This window comes from Vicia villosa, linkage group LG3, assembly GCF_029867415.1.
Source record: "Vicia villosa cultivar HV-30 ecotype Madison, WI linkage group LG3, Vvil1.0, whole genome shotgun sequence".
Taxonomy (NCBI): domain Eukaryota; kingdom Viridiplantae; phylum Streptophyta; class Magnoliopsida; order Fabales; family Fabaceae; genus Vicia; species Vicia villosa.
Window position 1 is genome coordinate 70,025,052 of NC_081182.1, and position 20,267 is coordinate 70,045,318.

General features: G+C 33.8%; 3 protein-coding genes and 1 non-coding gene across 4 annotated transcripts; 2 read left to right on the forward strand and 2 right to left on the reverse strand.

Annotated features, from left to right (window-relative positions):
* The first annotated feature begins 2,715 nt into the window (after positions 1–2,715).
* Positions 2,716–8,187, forward strand: LOC131656059 (cytochrome P450 71AP13-like). The gene is made up of 3 exons (XM_058925842.1): positions 2,716–3,075; positions 6,825–7,391; positions 7,467–8,187. The coding sequence occupies exons 1-3, from the start codon at positions 2,719–2,721 to the stop codon at positions 8,085–8,087; spliced, it is 1,545 nt and encodes a 514-aa protein (XP_058781825.1). The 5' UTR covers positions 2,716–2,718; the 3' UTR covers positions 8,088–8,187.
* Positions 8,188–8,564: 377 nt separating this feature from the next.
* On the reverse strand, positions 8,565–13,123 carry LOC131658276 (protein MAIN-LIKE 1-like). Its single transcript, XM_058927588.1, has 4 exons — positions 12,947–13,123; positions 12,154–12,858; positions 12,006–12,073; positions 8,565–8,613 (listed from the first exon to the last, which is right to left on the reverse strand). The coding sequence occupies exons 2-4, from the start codon at positions 12,838–12,840 to the stop codon at positions 8,565–8,567; spliced, it is 804 nt and encodes a 267-aa protein (XP_058783571.1). The 5' UTR covers positions 12,841–12,858; positions 12,947–13,123.
* A 2,993-nt stretch (positions 13,124–16,116) lies between these two features.
* LOC131656060 (rhodanese-like domain-containing protein 11, chloroplastic) lies at positions 16,117–19,649 on the reverse strand. Its single transcript, XM_058925843.1, has 10 exons — positions 19,337–19,649; positions 19,135–19,230; positions 18,683–18,790; positions 18,216–18,312; positions 18,079–18,118; positions 17,909–17,983; positions 17,638–17,725; positions 17,282–17,349; positions 16,652–16,724; positions 16,117–16,571 (listed from the first exon to the last, which is right to left on the reverse strand). The coding sequence occupies exons 1-10, from the start codon at positions 19,478–19,480 to the stop codon at positions 16,488–16,490; spliced, it is 873 nt and encodes a 290-aa protein (XP_058781826.1). The 5' UTR covers positions 19,481–19,649; the 3' UTR covers positions 16,117–16,487.
* On the forward strand, positions 17,435–17,586 carry LOC131593656 (U4 spliceosomal RNA). Its single transcript, XR_009281046.1, has one exon. It is a non-coding gene; the product is annotated as a U4 spliceosomal RNA (small nuclear RNA).
* Positions 19,650–20,267: the final 618 nt, after the last annotated feature.

The following is a 20,267-nucleotide window of genomic DNA, read 5'->3' on the forward strand; positions in this document are numbered from 1 at the left end:
CTCGTCAATATTATCTGGTATCGCTCAAACCCTAAGTCATTTCTAACTCAAAGTAGAGAGAACTACTATATCATCTCGGCAGCGATTTCTCAGCACACCTCAACAAAATAACAAACATTCATATCAATCGTATCGACGATCTCTCAACCGACACAACCAACACAGAAGCATTAAGCTTCGACACTCATAAAGATTATTAGCTCTCAATCTATCTCTAGATAATATTATAAAATTCCACAAGACACATTATTTTTATAAAATACGTAAGTTGGAAATTATACAAAAGAAAAAAGGAAACAACATTTAGTCTTAGAATTACATAAACTCGTTGATCTAAGAGTATTTTTGGTGGAGAATAAAGTTTTTTTTTGGAAAAATTATGGTTAGTACTAAGATAATAATTTTATATTTCTATTTAATAATAAATAAAAAATAAGAAATTACTATTGTCACATCAATGGGTTGAGTCTACGGGTCTACGGGTTGCAAAACTTAAACCCGATACCCGAACCAAAACTATAAGGGTTGTTGCGGGTTGATTTAGTTTAGGTTAGCAAATTTTTGGGTCGACCCGTATCCATGAACACCCCTATCCCTAACTTCCTTTGTTGAGAGTCTCTGGCCGACTCCTAGAGTGTCGTCAAAACATCTTTAGTTTGGCTGACTCCTAGACTAGAAATTATACTAAGTCCTCAACATTTGATGGATGTGTTGATCTCAACACCTTTACACCATATCTCCATGCCAAAGTGTTGATTTGTGAAAACATTTTCGAGATTTTAGACATGTTTTGAAGAGGGTTATCCTAATCTTTTGGATCTCTTTTTGAGACTCTTATGAACCAAACCTAGTAAGTTAGTCGAACAATCTTGGTCGACAAGACTAGTGTGTCGAAGATTGAGTCTTTTAATACTTAGTCATTTTTAAACTTGGTTATTAACATTTTTTGTCGAATCCTTCAACTAAAATTCCTAGGCTAACACCTGACTTATTCCCAATCCTGGTCACAATCAAACAATCATATTTAAATATTTATTTTTAAAATTTGAGTTTATTATCACAATTAGAATTAGAAAGTAATTTTAATTAGTATTTATTTTATTTAATATTATAAACAAATATGTGTGTTCAACATATGTCTCACTTTGAATGAGATGTGACTCGAAAATGTGTTAAAAGGAAGATATTGTCATTACCATCAAATATTACAGGTTGAGAAATAAAAATTAATGATTCCGCTATTGAATTACCCAATATTTATATTGACACACCAAATCCAACTGTGTTGGTTGGAAGGGAGGATGTATTAAAGAGTCACATATGTTGGTTTGAGCTCCCTTCCTATGGGAATAAAGACTCAAATATGTTATCCCATTTGTGTCTCACGTATCCTAAGTGGAGAGGGTCATTTTAGAGTTTAGAGAAAAAGAGATAGAAAACTGAAAATCGACTTCAAAAGAGAGAAACCAATTTCGGTTTTCTTACAACCACTCTCAATAAAACATGGATTACCGATTCGTTAACCGTTAGATCAGACTCATTTTTGAATGATAGGTTTGAAACGCCTGTGTCTACATTTTCACCATTTGACCGTTTGGACCGTCTAAACAAAGTTTAAGCCAAGAGATACAGGTTTTACACAGAAGCTGCAGTTGAGTATTTTTAAGCTTCTTGTTTATTATTTGTAAACTATACTAGATCGCTATTTAGTTTGATTGTTGTTAGAACTAGTCTATGCATCACATTGAAAATTTCTTGTATCCTTATTTAATTATGTGGAGCTATTTCTTTAGTTTAAACCATGCATGATTTTTACTATCACATTGAGAGTTTCCCACATCAAAACATGAATGTTTTCTTATGTCTTTATTTATTTTATTTGCTGCTATAATCTGCTGTTGATGATCATAAATTCTTATAAAATTTGAGAAATTATATTTCTGATACCTATTAATATTGTGTATTAATTTCCCATGAATAGCAAATCTTTATGTGTGGGTGTGTTAAAAGAGTCTCACCAATTAGACACTTTTGTAACGTTGCCATATAAACACAACCACAACTAAGAAGATTTATACTTTTTAATAGAAAAATGAGTAATGTTATTCATACACCCAATTGTTACACCAATACTTACACCAAACAGTATTTTACAGTAGTCACTAAATTTGGTTAATGCAGTGTAAAAACTTGGTTGATGCAAAAATGAAGTTGGTTAATGCAACATCCAGGTATTAAAAATAATTTTTAGAAGTCACCAAACTTGGTTAATGCAGTTTAAAAACTTGGTTAATTCAGTAATAAAGTTGGTTAATGCAACATTCAGGTATTACAAATATTTTTTAGCAGTCATCAAACTTGGTTAATGCAGTGTAAAAACTTGGTTAATGCAGTAATGAAGTTGGTTAATGCACGTCCAACTATTAAAAATAAACGCCCGTACATGAATAGTATCCGTCCGTACATGAACAGTATTCGCCCGTACATGAACAGTGTCGTCCGTACATGAACAGTGTCGTCCGTACATACGGTGTAGGTGTAAGATTTGGTGTAAGAATAACATTTTTGTAGAAAAATTGTCTTTGTTCCAATAGTCTGCTCAAATGATTGTGACCTCAGACTTCCTCGTACATAAGATTCAATATGAGATAAGATTAATCTTAACACTGATAACATATCTTGTTGCACTTTACAAACAAAACTCTCCTGGTCTATCAAATGGCTCACCTCCAATGGCTCTCGAAAAGCTATACACCATTCCTCCTCTGTGTATCCATTTTCATAGCTCCATTGATGATACTTCTCTTTGTAAACAACTCAAGAAAGAGAAAATCCAACCTACCTCCTGGTCCTCCTACCATACCCTTCATTGGAAATCACCACCAGCTTGGCACCATGCCTCACATATCTTTACAGAGCCTTGCACACAAATATGGTCCCATAATTTTCCTACAACTTGGCCAAATCCCAACAGTCGCTGTTTCATCAGCTAGACTAGCAAAGGAAGTGTTGAAAACTCATGATCTCACACTTGCAAGCCGACCACAGTTGTTTTCAGCTAAGTACCTTTTTTACAATTGCACTAGGGGTGTTCAAAAATATGATTAATTGAATGTATATTGGAACTGAACTGAATTGCACCATAAAAAAACTGAACCACTTAAATGGTTAATGAACTGCACCGCTTAATTTAAACAATTCAGATTCAGTTTAAAACCGATTCAAAACCAGTTTTCTTTTATAAACTGGTTTAATTATATAAATTAATTTTTCATAAAATTCTAAAAATAAAAAATCGTTTTTTTTCCAAAAAAATAAATAAAAATAAAATAGAAAAATAAAAATTTCCGAAAATAATCTTTTTTTGAAATTTAAAAAAGTTCAAAACAAAATAAAAAATTTTGTAAAAGAAAGTTTGAAAGTAAAAAAAATAGTGTGAAGAACAAAAACTAAATTTCTCTTTATTTTTCAATTAATTAATGTAGCTATTTGGCACTTTAGCTATCAATTTGGTGCTTAAAGAACAAAGTCCTTTAATGTGGCTGTTTTACAAAAACATTTTTTAATTAAATTAGTGTATATTGTTTAGTACCAATAATAATAATTATAACCAAAAGAAAAAACTTTGATAATTTTATTTTTTGAATTACAACTCAAACAAAATAATATTCAGTTTTTTTACTGAGACAACTTTATAGAATTTCTTTAACAAAGTGTTTGTCAAAAAAATATACAAAGAATTTATTTTTTTCATTATAAAATTGTTTTTGTCAAAAAATATTTTGATGGTTAAAATACACTACAAATAAAGATATTACATGTTGTTAATGTTCATAAAATACACAACAAACTTTTTTAAAATGAAATAGGAAAAAGATTGATCACTAAAAAATATAATTAAATAAAATTGTTTCATTAAAAATTTGATTACTAAAAAAATAGTAATCGATTAGATTCATAATGTTAATTTTAAATGTTAATTTCAATTACTACTGGTACTAAAGAATATGTATAAATTTACTTACAAATTTGTTTTTGTAAAAAAAGAAAAATATGATTAGTATGGAATATAGCAACGTTAAAGGACTTGGTTTTTTCAGCTGGCCGTTAAAATGCTAAACAGTTATATAAATTAATTGACTGAAGTAAGAGAGAATCTTAGTTTTAGGTATGAAAATATAATTTTAAATGAAATTCAATTAATCATAATTAAGAGAGAAGATGTTTTATTGTTAAATTTATGAAGGTGAATTCTTATCTACCCAACTTAAAAAGTTGGGTAAGGTTACCTCCTTTGTAAAATGTTTTGAAAACAACAAATAATTGTAGTATTTTAATAAATAATTAAATGTGTTAAATGAGATGAAATCATGTGATTGGTTGGAGGTACACTACCCAACTTTTTGTGATGGGTAGAAAAGTTGTTCCTATATATATATATATATATATATATATATATATATATATATATATATATATATATATATATATATATATATATATATATATATATATATATATATATATATATATATATATATATATATATATATATATATATATATATATATATATATATATATATATATATATATATATATAGGGGACGACTCAAGTGAGAACACTTGGTTATTATGAGAAATGAGAACAATGAATCACGACCATTAAATTTTGATTTTGTTGATTTTAATGGACATGATTGGTTTCTCTTTCTATGTTTTAATTAAATTAAATATTAAGGATCATAGAAAGAGAAACCAATCATGTCCATTAAAATCAACAAAATCAAAATTTAATGTTCGTAATTCATTGTTCTCATTTCTCACTTGAGTCGTCCCATATATATATATATATATATATATATATATATATATATATATATATATATATATATATATATATATATATATATATATATATATATATATATATATATATATATATATATATATATATATATATATATATATATATATATATATATATATATATAGAGCGTATCCGGTGAGAACTGATATTTATTGTGAGAAACGAGAACTAATGATATTAACCTTCTGATTTAATTAACGCTTCAGATTTCTTTATTCCATATAGAGAGCATCTTACAGAATTTTTTTCATTAGACTTAATATTTAAAAATTCCATAAATAGAGAATCTAATCATAATTATTTTTTTATTTATTATATTAATATTTGGTATTAATAAAGACTAATATTTTTCTTATGTTAATATTTGGTATAAATAAAGACTAATATTTTTTTCTATTTAAAAAATTAAATAAATAATAAATTTTTAGTTTGCCAATATCAAATAAACACCATAATTAACATATTATTATTAGAATAGTAAAATTTATTTAAAATGCTGGTAACTTAAAAATATGTAAAAGTAAATTTTTTCAATTTGCTAGTAAATAAATCAACTCAATTAAAATATAGGTGATGATTTTAAATTCTTATCAAATTAATATATACTTAATAAATCAATAATTTTTTTCTTATGGTAAACGGTCACAATAGTTGAAGATAAAAAATAAAACATTTATTAACTTGAAAATAAATAAATCAACAAAATTAAAATATATGTAATCATTTAAATTTTTTAATATTTTAATTCAAATAAAATATAAACAATAAATTAATAATATATTTTTATTTAAAATGGTTACAATAGTAAAACATTCAAAAATAAAAAGTTGCTTTTATTTATAGTAGATTTATTTATACTTGAAAATTATAGATTAATATATTAGAACGTTATACTTTTTTTTTCATCAAAATAAATTATAGATTAATATATTTATAAGTATGTAATGAATAAAATTACACTAAGTCTAAAGCTAAATTAAAGACTATGTATATAGATTATTCAAAAATAAACAGTGAATAGAATTGTATCTATTTGAATGTATAAAATAAATATATTATAAATAATTTGGAATGTTCATTTAATTAAAAACACAATATTGATTTACCTCTATATATTCATTTGATTAAAAATATTAAAAATATGGGAGCGTATCACATTCTTTAATATTTTATGATTCTGAATATTTTAGACTTAATAATATTTTTCTGGAGTTTTTGTAGTCTTCAAAAATATTTATAGTTTAGATCATTTTTATTTTAGTTAAAAAATTTAAATAGATTTAAATTACATTTTATACTCATATCCTAACTAAATTTAAAATATTTTTATAACAAATATTTTATATTCATATTTTAACTAAATATTAAATATGTTTATGATAAAGAAATTTATAATATTTAAATAACGATGTAATTATTGCAATAAAATTATTTTCAGTAAGAATTTTTTTATGGAATGTTTACAAATTAAGTTTAATAGAAAACAATTCAATAAGATGCTCTTAATATGGAATCTTTAAATCTTAAACGTTAATAAGATCTAACGATTGATATTAATAGTTCTCATTTCTCACAAATCTATTAGTTCTCACCGGATACGCTCCCTATATATATATATATATATATATATATATATATATATATATATATATATATATATATATATATATATATATATATATATATATATATATATATATATATATATAAGATTTTTTTAAAAATAAAATTTCAAAATAAACTAATTTTAAAACAATTTCTATTATAAAACTGGTTTATAATTACAAACTGGTTTTAAACCGATTTATATATACATACTGGTTTAAACCAATTTATAACTGAATTGAAACTGTTTTAACAATTAACTGAATTGTTATTAATGTGGTTATTAAAAATTGAACAGAACCATTTATGTGGTTTAGTTCAGTGCAGTTCATGAACCATGAACACCCCTAAACTGCACTGATATTTCTTTTGCTCCTTACGGTGCTTATTGGAGGCACGTGAGGAAAATTTGCATACTTGAGGTTCTAAGTGTCAGAAGAGTAAACTCATATAGTGGTGTTAGAGCAGAAGAAGTTTCTAGTTTAGTTCAAAGGGTTGCAGGGTCTTATCCAAGAACTACTAATTTGTCTAAGTTGTTGGGACAGTATGCAAATAATGCTATATGCCGTGTAGCTTTTGGAAAGGACTTTTCAGATGGAGGAGTGAATGAAAAATACGGGTTCCATAAGTTGCTTGATGAGCATCAAGAACTCCTTGGAGGATTCAGTATTGGTGACTTTTTTCCTTCGCTCGAGTTCATACATAGGTTGACAGGTATGAAAGCGAGACTCCAACATACTTCAAGAAAATTCGATCACCTCTTTGATCAGATTGTGAATGAACACAAGGCTTGCGATAACGTAAAGGAGCATAAGGATCTTGTAGATATTTTACTCGAAGTACAGAAGAATGGTTCGGGCGAGAACGAAATGCCTCTCACCACTGATAATATCAAGGCAATAATCCTGATAAGTGAGGCCTCAATGACAACCATGTCTTGCTTAGTTGATAATTGACAAGCTCATAATCATAATACTTTTTCTTTTTTGCAGGATATGTTTTCTGCTGGAACTGATACAACATTCATTACGCTTGATTGGGCAATGACAGACTTGTTACTAAATCCTCATGTTATGGAAAAAGTACAAAAGGAAGTGCGTAGTGTCCTGCGAGAAAGAAGAGTTGTTGCGGAAACTGACCTGCATCAAATGCAGTACATGAAAGTTGTAATTAAAGAGACACTTCGCTTGCACCCTGCAGTACCGGTATTAGTCCAAAGAGAATCCATGGAAGAAATTACTATAGAAGGGTATACAATTCCAGCTAAGACAAGAATTTTTGTCAATGCTTGGGCGATTGGCAGGAATTCGGAAAGTTGGGAGGATCCTGCTGCATTTAAACCAGGGAGATTTTTAGAGAGTAATATTGATTATAAGGGGCAGGATTTTGAGCTAATACCATTTGGCGCAGGTAGAAGAGGATGTCCAGCTATTACATTTGCCAATGCAGTTGTTGAGCTTGCTCTTGCTCAACTGCTCTATAGCTTTGACTGGGAGCTTCCTCCTGGTATTACAGCAAAAGACTTGGATCTCACTGAAGTTTTTGGCATCTCAATGCACAGGAGAGAAAATCTTCTTGTTGTTGCTAAGCCTTATTTTCATGAAGACTCGTGATACAGCAGAAAGACCATGTGAATGCTCGGTTTTCTTTTTATTAATGTATGTGTGTAACTGTTGAAAAATACAGTCTATATTTCCCTATTTTATTAGACAATTCCGTTACGTATGTTTAATTTCTTTTATTATCTATTAAAGAGAGAATTATTTTAATGAATTGTATTCCCTCTTTATAAATCAGTCATATGTTCATGAATAATATTAAACAACATTTTACCTATTTTCTTCAATATGGTATCATGAGTACTATGTTAGAGTTTACTATAAAGCTTTCCACATCCCCGTTTCCTTATCCAACCCGATTTACATACTCGTTTAGCCTCCTATGACGAATCACAACAAGTGGCCTTCTCCAACATAAGCATACACCGGATCCAACCATGGCGAACAACCCCTAAATCAGACGTAGGCCGTGGTGGCGGCCTCAGAAATGATGACGGCAGAGGTGAAGACAGTGGCCGCGGAGATGGCATACTAGAGGAAACGTCGGCGGTCGCAACTAGTGGTTATAATGGCAGCAACACTGGAAACAGGAACAACAGTGTTTGTGGTGACAGGAATTTCAACATAGGTTGCAATGACCAAAAGGTTCCTTATGCTCCCCCAAGGTTAATATTTCTAAGATGAATGGGAATAATCATAATGAATGAGCCCAAACCATTCGCTTGGTATTGGATAGCAAAGGGAAGCTTAATTTTTTAACAGGAGTAGTAGCTGAACCGACAACACGAGAGCCTCTTTTAAAACAAACTCCTTGATTATTGCTTGGTTGGTAATCTCTATGGAAACTGAAATAGGCAAGTCTTACATGTTTTTACCTTCTGCAAAGGATGTGTGGGAAGCTGTTAAGAAAACATACTCTGATATTCAAAACTCTTCCCAAATTTTTGGTTTAAAATAAAAGTTATGACATGCGAAACAAGGTGACAAAAGTGTAACTGCTTATTACAATGAGTTGTTAACCTCGTGGCAAGAGTTGGATCTCTGTTATGATGATAATTGGAGGTGTACAGAAGATTGTGTTCATTTTCTCAAGAGGCGAGAAAATGATCGTCTCTTCATGTTTTTCGCTGGGTTGAATAAAGACCTTGATGAGGTAAGAGGTAGAGTTTTAGGAAAATTACCATTGTCAACTCTTCATGAAACTTTTGCAGAAATAAAAAGGAGGACGCACGACAAGGAATTATGATTGGTAAGACACCATGAAACTCTAAATCTGAAGGCTCATCTCTGGCTACTAGAAACCTCGACAAAGGAAAAAGGCCAGACAAAGTTCCTTAGTGTGATCAGTGCAAGCACAAATGGCATACACGTGAAACTTATTGGAAGCTCAAAGGAAAACCTTCTAACTGAAAGAAGAAAGGTGGTCATGCATTTTAGGTAAGTAGTTCTGATCAAGGAGAGCAATCCTCTTCGACTCAGCTTCCACTCAATACAAAATAATTAGACAAACTGCTCAAAATCCTCGAGTCTCCAACTCCTTCTTGCTCTATAGCAACAAAAGAAAATTCTTCACATCTTAGTGTTAGCTCCAATCATTCTTGGATAGTAGACTCAGGTGCTTTGATCACATGACACATGGTTCTCTTCATATAGTCTATGTGCAGGTAATCACAAAATAAAAATCGCAGATGTCTCTAGTGTTAACTATTAAAAACGTCCTTCATGTTCCAAATTTATCATGTAACTTAATGTCTGTCAGTAAATTGGCCCAAGATATAAATTGTCAAACTAATTTGTTACTGATCTCATTGTGTCTTTTAGGATTTGAACTCGGGGAAAATGATTGGCAGTGCTAAGGAGAGTGGAGGACTCTACTACCTTGACACTGGATTTGCATCACAACTACATTAAAAAACAATAAGTTCCTGTTTTGAGACTTTTTTGTTTTGAATAATAAAGATGATAACGTTATGGTATTGCATTTACGATTAGGTCATGCTAGTTTTCGTTACTTAAAACATTTGTTTCCTAATTTATTTCATAATAAGAACTTTTCTTCGTTTAAATGTGAAGCATGTGAGTTTGCAAAGCATCAACGTTCTTAATTTCCAATACAACTTTATAAACCATCAAAACCTTTTTCTATTATTCACAGTGATGTTTGGGACCCTAATCGTACAAGTACATTTTCTCTCATAAAATGGTTTATCACATTTATAGATGACCATTCAAGAGTATGTTGGAATTACTTGTTAAAGGGGAAATCAAATGTTTGTCAGACTATAAAGAACTTGTTTACAACGATGCAGAATAAATTTCAAACAAATATTCAAGTATTTTAAAGTGATAATGACAAAGAATATTTTAACACTATTCTGGATGATTTTTTTTCTAAAATCTAGGACTGTACATCAAAGCTCATGTCCTAATACTCCTCAACAAAATGAAGTTTCCTAAAGAAAAATAAATATTTATTGGAGGTTGCTAGAGCTTTACTTTTCTCGAATAAAGTATTGAACTATTTGTGGGGCGAAGCTGTTTTAATAGCTGCTTATTTAATTAAGAGAATGCCCTCCAAAATTCTCAATTATCAAACTCCAATTTGTAATTCCTTTAGAGTTTGTTTTCCTAGTACTCGTGTTTTAACTGATTTGACATTAAATTTTTTTGGATGCACAAACTTTGTTCATGAACATAAAAATGTTTGAAAACTTGAACCACGTGTTATAAAATGTGTTTTGTTGGATAATGCCCAACCCAAAATAGATATAAATGTTTTGATCTAAAAAACAAAAAAAATGTTTGTCACTATGGATGTTACATTCTTTGAAAATAAACCTTTTTTTTTAGAAAATTTCTTTTACCCACCTCCCTATGGGGGGTCACCCCCAGCGAAATTCCCAAACTACCCCTGCTTCGGAAATGAACTTCCGAAGCGCTTTTTTTTTAAAAAAATTTCCTTGATTCGGAAGTTCATCTCCGAAAACACCTCATGGGGGGTGCGTTCGGAGATGAACATCCGAAAACACCTCATGGGGGGTGAATTCGGAAGTTCATTTCCGAATTATGCAGAAACTGTGTTTTTTTTTAATGTTTTTTCTTAAACGCAACCGCATTTTAATTAAACGTTACCGGCAAATAAAATAAACAATAGATAGACTGAAAACACTAATATGATAAATAAACAAAAAAAATACTAATATGAAAATATTATATACAAACCGAAATAAATAAAAATAGTGTGCTAAATATACAATCCAAAATCAAAAAATGAATAAACCCCACCACTACTGGGTGTGCCTAACCCGCTCACCCTGGGCCCTCCTCTGCCGCCTGTACCCCGCCGCACGACCCACATCAGTGACGATGATCTCCATCACGGCGACTGCCTCTGGTCCGCCCTGATGAATGACACCTCGATACAACGCGTCCCGCCCAAGCATCTCTATCCGCTGGCAGATCGGAAGGAGATCAATGGCGTGGTCATCCTCCGCCTGCCGGTTCTCCAGGATCTCCTCGTGTGCTGGCCTAGGAGCGCCGGGAACGTCGGGTCTCAAGAGAGGATGGGACACCCGGTAGAACCATGTGACGTACCCCTCCACACTGTGCCAGTCCTGGGTGACCCGCATGCGACGGTACTCCTCCGGTACCACATGATGCTGCCAGTCCTCCCATATGACAGTGAGCTGCACTCTGGTCACTGTGTCATGAGCAGCCTCGAAGGGTGACCTGGGTATGATCTGCACGAACCCAAACTGCCGCATGCACCGCTCCGGGAGATACCGGACCATGATGCCGGTCCCGCATGCCAACCAGCCTGAATATAGAGCAACCCCGTCGAAGGGGACAACCTGAGCATAGTCGGCGAACGGCCTCCAGGTGACGTCGTCGTGCATCGTGCGGTCCAGGTACAGGCGGTATGGTCCCACCGCATCGTTCCCCCTCTGGAGGGCGTATCTGGCGGCCCTGGGCATGGCGTCAATGTACGCAGGATCGATGTGGAAGCCGTGGATGCGGGAGAAGTAGGAGATGATCCAGCTCTGAAACACAAATACGATAATGTATTAAAAATAAATACGAAACATAAATAAATACGAGAATGTGTTAAAATCAAACGTACCGTAAGCAGAGTGCAGGATCCGACCAGCTGCCTCGTCCTCCAGTTGGAGGCCTCATTCAGCTTCTGGTAGAGATATGCCAGAGTAGCTGCCCCCCAGTTCCACTGGTGAACGGTATCCAGGTCCATGAAATAGCGGAGGTAGGCCACGTCGACGTACCTGGCGCTCTTGTCCACAAAGCATGCAGCGCCTACCACATGCATGTACCAGCACCGAAGAGCGCAGCCGCGGTGGTACTCCCTGAATAGGTCGTTACCCTCCTGCTCGGCCTCGACCGCCGCGTCCAGGTGGAACTCAAAATAGAGGCTCAGTGTGTTGAACCGGACATGAGGCCCAGAAGTCGAGACGCACTCCAGGTGAGCAACCTCGTGCGGCAGGCCCAAATAGTGCATCATCCACTCAATGGCCTCGACCCTCTGGATCCTGGAGTGGTCCAACAGCGGCCCCCTAATAGGCAGGTGGAGAAGACACTGGACGTCATGCAAGGTGATCGTCAACTCCCCCACCGGCAAGTGGAAAGAAGACGTCTCCTTGTGCCAGCGCTCCACAAATGCCCCCTGCATGCCGGTGCTGATGGTGGTGTACCCGGTCATGCAGAGCCCGCAAAGCCCTGAACCTCGCACATGGTCGTTAAACCACTGAGCTGCTGGTTTAAACAGACCGAAAATCTTCCTGGAGTGGTTCACCATTTTCAATGGCTCTCTCTCCTGTTACAAAAAAAAATAAATAAGCGAGAAATAAACGGTAAAATTATAAAAAATGGTGACAAATAAACGGCTAAGTTAAAAAAAATACCTCTCCCTCCCAGATCCGCCGAGCGACGTGATCCTGGTAGTGAATCAGCAGGGAAGTGTCAAAAGGCCCTCCCGGAAAGCTATCCACCTCCTGCTCCTCCTCCTCCCCGACTGGAGGGTCAACATCCGGTATGACCTCCTCCTCCTCCTCATCCTCATCCTCCTCCTCTCGCTGGCGGGAAGAAGATACCCGAGCCATCCTACTCCTAGAGCCTGAAGCAGATGAACTCTCCACCAAGTCCTGTGGAACGCGGACACGGCGTCCCCGTCCCTGCCCCCGTCCCTGGGTCGACGCCAGATGCGCCGCCGCCCGCTCGCGTCTAGCCGACGCAGTCTGGGACTCTCTACCCTGTCTGATGCGTGCTGGCTAGTCTGACATGATCCTGTAAACAATCGAAATCGATTAATATGCGAGACAAATGAAAAAACAAAAAAAAATGAACTTCTGGTACAGTTCGGAAGTTCATTTCCGAAAACTGGGATGGAGGTGTTTTCGGAAATGAACTTCCGAAACACCCCCACGCAGAGCTTCTCTGCAACCTCCAATGGCAGACCCAAAAACCTAAACCAAATCCATTTTTTTGCCTACTAAACATCCTAATATCAGTACTAAGCTATCTTAATGTCATTTTTTCAGATTCTAAACACCCTAATATAGTTTAATCAAATAGATCTAAAACTTGAAAAAACAATGATAAACTTACCAATTAGTGTTTAATGATGAGTTTGGTTGAGTTTGGAAGAAGAGTTTGGCTACTTCACACTTGCTTCTGCAGAAATTTCGCCTATGGAAGTGTTTGATGATGATTAGGGTAAATGATTTGGGGGAGGGGGAGAGTTCTGCTTAATCTGCAGAACGCGTTTTATTTCGGAAGTTCATTTCCGAAATTGTAGTTTCGGAAATGAACTTCCGAAATAAGACATTTTTTTCAAAAAAAAAAGGCGCTTTCGGAGATGAACTTCCGAAAACACCTTTTTCATGCATTTCGGAAGTTCATTTCCGAAGTCAGGGGTATAATGGGGTTTTTACCAGAGGTGGACTAGAAGATAGGGAGGTGGCCAAAGAATTTCTCTTTTTTTATGACACTCATCTTCAAAGGGGGGATATAATGGAAGACTCGTTTCAAATCGAGGAGATGAGTTTTTAAAATAATTTATCTTTGCATGTACCACAAAGTCTTGAGACTCGTACTTCTGCACCAACAGAAAATGACCATGATTCTTTATCTGATTTTACTCGTGTTATGAGTAAGGAACTTTGTGAATCCAAGCCTACATTTTCTTATGTAAAAAACAATGAAAATCCTGAAAAACAATAATAATGATAATCTATTTGAACTGCTACAAAACAATGAGTCACTTCAAGAAAACTGATTTGAATTAGGAAACAAAACTAATGGAAGTTTTTTAAGATGAAAGCTCTTGAAAAGAACAAAACTTAGAGTGTTGCGATACTAACAGATGGCAAAAAGACAGTTGGATGCAAATAGGTGTTTACTGTGAAGTATAATTTAGATTGATCAATTGAAAGGTACAAGGCTCGCTTGGTGACTAAAGATTTTACTCAGATCTATGGTATAGATTACTTAGAGACATTTGCTCCTGTTGTAAAATTGAACACTATCAGATTTTTTTATCCCTTGCTGCTAACCTGGATTGGCCCTTACATCAGCTAGATGTTAAAATGTTTTTCTTAATGTTGATATTGAAGAAGAATTACATATAGACATTCCTCCTGGCTTTGAAAACAAATTTGGATTAAATGTATGCAAACTAAATAAGTCTTTGTATGGATTAAAGCAGTCCTCTAGAGTCTGGTTTGAAAAATTCACTCAGACCATGAAGAAGCAAGGGTACATTCAAGGACATGCTTACCACACCTTGTTCAAAAAGTTCTCAATGGCAAATTTAATGTCCTGATTGTTTATGTTGATGATATTGTCCTTACTAGAGACGATAAAGTTGAAATGACAAGAGTAAAAGAGAAATTAGCATTAGACTTTGAAATCAAGGACTTGAGAATCATAAGATATTTTCTTGGTATGGATGTTGCTTAGTCAAAGAATGGTATTGTGGTTTCACAACAGAAATACCTTCTAGACTTATAGAAAGAAACATGAATGAGTGAATGTCGTCCTACATATACCCCTAAGGGATCTTAATGTTAAACTTTGGGGAGAAGGTAATGTCCAGTTGATACTAGAAGATATCAGAGATTGGTCGGGGAACTGATTTATTTGCCCCACACACAGCCTGATATTGCTTTCTCAGTTAGTGTAGTAAGTCATTTTATGCATTCTCATTTCAATGAACATCTTAAGGCAGTCTATAGGATATTGAGATATTTGAAGGGAAATCACATAAAATGGTTATTTTTTTTAAGAATAATAGCGAAGGAAGTGTGTCTATCTTCACAGATGCTGATTAAAGAGGTTCAGTTACACATAGAAGATCAACCTCTAGATATTGTATATATTATTTTCAAGGAGTTGTAGCAAAAAGTAATGAAGAAGCCGAATTTAGAGCTACGTCTCAAGATATTTGTGAAAGATTATGAATCCTTAAAGAACTTAAGATGAATTCTTTAAGATGAAAATTGAGCTTCCATTGCAATTATACTCTTACAGTAAGGGTGTGTTTGGTTCGAGAAAAATACAATATTTATTTCTCTATTTTACTCTAGACAATTTCATTATGTATGTTTAATTTCCTTTATTTTTTATTAAGGAGAAATTTATTGTAATTAATTGATTCCTTCTTTTATACAACAATATTTTACCTATTGTCTTCAATAGTAACTAATACCTACTTCTAATTTTCTCATCAAAGATCTAAACATTACTGGTATACATTATACTTTATACTTTGTAACTCCTGCAAATCTATGAGACCAAGTGTTCCCAAAAGTTGTTTATGATGCACAAAAATCAAATCGAATAAGAGACAAAGAAAGCACAAGAACTTGAGAAGCATCTGCAATTTGCCAACCATTTGGTTTGGAAATCACTAAACTTAAATGTTAACATTTGTTATCAACCTAATATGACAAGAAAAGATGAAATTCTTAATAGATACCATCAGAACGCAACCATACGCACAATAAACCTTAATTTAACCAGCACTGGGAGGGTTTCTGCAAAAATATAATCAATGTTCAGAATTCATATAGTATATCAACGGCTTCAATACACATACACATGCGAAAATATTAACATTAATGAAGCAGTATCATGACATTTTTTGGGTTCTGGAAATTTCTAAGATACATACAACATTTTGGCCGAAAAAGCATATGTATAAGTGCATAGCCACATGGAAGAAACCTAAACTAAAATTGCATCCCAGCTAAACTTGCATTTATAATCATGTAGTGACATAAATTCCAGATAGAACCTGGCTAGTAAATCTAACAAAAGGAGGGTCTGCTGAGGGTCGGGATTCAAAATTGAGTTCCCCAGCCTGTTGTCTCTATTTTCTCATCCACAACAAAGAACATTGTCTACACAAGGACTAATCAATAACTCAAATGTAGCCGTAGAATCTCAATGGGTCCTGATTTCCTGAAGATAGCGTCCAACTTGCTGAGCACCGATAAATAATGCGTCGGCAACAAGAAATAGTCCAATCTATGCAAGAACCATTCAAATTAATGATGTCAAGATTGAGAAAACAATTTACAACTTAAAGCATGTAATATATAGATTACCAGGCGTGCAGAAAACACTAATCTGTATCCCCAGCCTTCCTTGGCTGCAGCGGCTCTCTGTTGATCTGTCCAACTGGAAATAATCTTGCAGTCAGAAATTGGTATACATGTTTAAAAATTGTTTGAATTGTTTAGATTGTGCAAAGTCATGCAATTACGTTCGGGCAGTTACTATGCCAACAAGCCAGGGACATTCTGCTACATACAGGAAAGTTGCCATCAAATAGATGATGAATCACATCTCAAATCTATGTAAGATTCTCTTAATATTAAATTTCTTATTATGTTCTGCAGCCAGAAAAGTAGCTTGTACAATTTTTGTGCTACTATTGCCAGCAAGAATTTACAGGATCGTTTACATGAATTCATGGAAATCTGGAAATACATAACACCGGGTTCCTATGTCATTTCTCACCGAAATCTTCCAGAACTTTCTTCACAACAAAAGGTGTAGAATATTCTAACGTGGCATGAACTCATGATAAAAACATTACAAACAACATAAAGTAAAAAATAATTTATGTTATCCATTGGAGAAAACTTTAATTAAATAGGCCATATTAGACTTCATCAATGATATTACATTTCAAGCATGAGAAGTAAGGGAAAAAGGTGAGATTAGATAGTTACCCAAGGAACTCCGAGACACCACCGATTCCAGCAAACTTGAGTGGCACTGAACCCTCCACTACAAGATCCTGCTCCACAACAGGTCATAAGGATTAGGCTCCCTAGATAAATTATTTTTACTTTCCAAAATTTAATCAGAGTAAAGCACAATATATCTCTGCGCTTGGGGCAATAACACATCTAGAGAGGTATTAACTGAGGTCCGTCTGTTGCTTGTTGAAAACTTTTTCCGAACCCCCTCCGAGCCTAGATTAAAACCCAGGCTTTAGAGAATTTCTAAGAGGGTTCCCTTTTTGGGTAAAGCCCTAGAAAAAACAATTGAAAAAATTTCAGAATATTGAAATGGGAAAACATGCCTCTTCTTCAGCAGCCTCGAAGCCTCCTTGAACCCAGAATAGGTTTGTGTAGCCAGCATTGTACAGTTGTTCACATGCAGCTAGTGATCTAGCCAAAAACCAGGTTCAGTACAACACGAAATGATTAGATGGATCACCCACCAGAGTTTGACTTAACCAAAGATTTCAAAACACAAGTGGCTGTACCAATTACCAGCAATTTAAGGAAATGGAAATTATAATTAGAAGCAACCCAATGCAGTATACAATCAGTCGAATGTATAGAGCTCACCTCAGTCCCTTCTGGCATGCAACAATTAATTCTGCATCTTTGGGGAACTTCTCCATAACTTTGGGTAAGAACGAGCTGTCGAAGAGAGGAATGAAATGAATAAATAAAATTTATGTGCACGGAGAATGAGTCAGAAGAACAAAGAAATGATAGTATATGATACTTCATACTTGTCAAAAGACAATGTAGGCATGCCACTCCACCAACCGCCTGTTCAAAAAATCGAGTCAAATGTAATAGAATTCCAATGAAATTGAGTGATTGATTACATAAATGTAATGAAAGAGCAGCAAAGATCTTTTAATACCCATAGCAAAGTTTGAAACTTTTCTAGGAATAGTTCCAATATCTAGCCCATTATCGACATCAAATATTGGAATCCAGGTCGAACCTTTCACCCATGCCTTCAAAACATGCAAAAATAGCAATCATAGATCACAACAATAATATGTGGATAGTTTGCAAGAAATGAAAAACAAAAGCAAAAGAGTCTAATTACTTATTTGCAATAAGTGCTAGAATTATGAAAGTTGAATAGAATCAAACGTATATGAAAACGTCAATCTAATACTTTCAACAGCTACTACCAAGATCAATTACTCATGATAATTAGCTTCATGAATGCATGGCCATAAGAATAACATGTTTAAAATTTCAAGTTTCTTCCCTTATCTCTTCCTACTGACTCGTCTGAGAAAGTATGTAAATAACTAAATCATATCATATCGGGAAAGGTAATAAAAGCAACGGCTACATCATAGGAGAAACAGAAACCTTGCTGTGTTCATTCGAGGGGCGGACATCAAGAAGGGGCTTGTTTGAAAGCTGAACTGCATACCCAGCTTCCTTTGGTGTAAGAACCTTAATTTTTTCTTCCCGGAGCTACAAAACAAGCAAGCAAAAACCCCATTTAAATCCTCATAACCAACCGCGTACAAAAGCCGCAGTATAAAAGACAGTTAAATCATAACAAAGTTACCATCCTCCAAAAATAACACTAGTACATTATACAGTTTATTAAAGATGCTCGTGTTCAATTAAATCAGCTCAGTTGATAGCTGTACAGAGACATCACACTGCAGGGGTGCGGTTGCTATAATTTGAATATTCAATTAAACTATAACTAGAACTAGAATTTAGAAACTCCTAATTTTGCATTTCATTTACATCATACATAATCATCAAAGTGAGTAATGTTGCTAAAAGAAATAGAATTAAAAAAATACCAGAGCTTCCCATCTCTTTTTGGCAGCAGCCATATCCCTCACTTGCTTCAATTCAAAATCTTCATTCTCAGCTTGCACACGAACAACACTCTTCTTCTGTAAAAGAAAATGCAACAAATACCAATTTTTGTTTACAATAATTATACTTAAAATTACAATTAAAAAAACCACAAACCAAAAGAGGGAAAGAAGGAATACGAACCATAGTGAAGAGTATGGTTGAGGAAGAAGGACGGTGTTGTAAGGAAGAGAGTGAGGCATAACCAGAAGCGGCACTGAGAGAAGGGTAGTTGAGATTGGAATTGGTAACGGTGATTGTGGGAAGGGAAAGGAATAGTGCTTCCATAATAATTGATTAAAGGAAAAATCACTTAAGTTGAAAATGAAAAAAAGATTGTTGTAATCTGTATCCTCTGCATGCACTCTAACTAACTACAGAGATAGTGACCCCATTATCTAGAATAGATTCTATAAACTGTTCTTATACCTTACCCTTATCTCAGAGTTCATCCCCGTTTGAATTCATGAGTGACCTGGAAAATATTTGTTAAAAGAAAATCAATTAATCCATGATTCTTTAATTTAATTTATAATTTTATGCTGATTTCATAATTAATATTTATAACTCAATTTAATTTATTGTTAGTTTTAATATAACTTGCTCTTATATTTAAAATAAATTTAATTTTGTTACTTTTGATAAAATAATGTTAATTTGTGCCCAAAAGCACGTATTAAAAATCCATAAATATAAATAGTAAATTAGTATTGAAAAAATTAATAAAACAATTAATTATAACTTAATATTAAATTCAACAAATAATTTTCAAATAAATTTTTACTATATTTATGCCTTAACTTGTCTCTTTGAGCACAAATTAACATCACCCTAATATTAAATATGAAGTTTAAAAGAGTATTGAGTGATACATAATTCTTTTAAATTTTAATTGAATATTTTTAATAAATAGCATTCGGTTGGGCCCGACTTCTCGGTGCTTTCGCAAACTTCCTTGGTTTCACAAATTCTCTCATTGCCGAACTCTCTGGTGCTATGTTAGCTATAGAGTTCGCCCATGAGAAGGGTTGGAGGAAAGTTTGGTTAGAATCGGACTCGTTAGCGGTTATTCGGG

Bases quoted from the DNA above. Each gene is read 5' to 3' on its own strand.
- LOC131656059 (XM_058925842.1), top strand. From the start codon at position 2,719: ATGGCTCACCTCCAATGGCTCTCGAAAAGCTATACACCATTCCTCCTC. The intron at 3,076-6,824 runs AATTGCACTAGG...TGAACACCCCTA, and splicing joins CAGCTAAGTACCTTTTTTAC to AACTGCACTGATATTTCTTT. The intron at 7,392-7,466 runs GCCTCAATGACA...TCTTTTTTGCAG, and splicing joins CAATAATCCTGATAAGTGAG to GATATGTTTTCTGCTGGAAC.
- LOC131658276 (XM_058927588.1), bottom strand. From the start codon at position 12,840: ATGGTGAACCACTCCAGGAAGATTTTCGGTCTGTTTAAACCAGCAGCT. The intron at 12,074-12,153 runs GTACGTTTGATT...TTTGTGTTTCAG, and splicing joins GATCCTGCACTCTGCTTACG to AGCTGGATCATCTCCTACTT. The intron at 8,614-12,005 runs GCCCAGGGCCGC...TCCTGTTTCCAG, and splicing joins CCTGCGTACATTGACGCCAT to TGTTGCTGCCATTATAACCA.
- LOC131656060 (XM_058925843.1), bottom strand. From the start codon at position 19,480: ATGGAAGCACTATTCCTTTCCCTTCCCACAATCACCGTTACCAATTCC. The intron at 18,791-19,134 runs GTATTTTTTTAA...CTTGTTTTGTAG, and splicing joins AAAAGAGATGGGAAGCTCTG to CTCCGGGAAGAAAAAATTAA. The intron at 17,726-17,908 runs GTGAGCTCTATA...GTTTTTGGCTAG, and splicing joins GCATGCCAGAAGGGACTGAG to ATCACTAGCTGCATGTGAAC.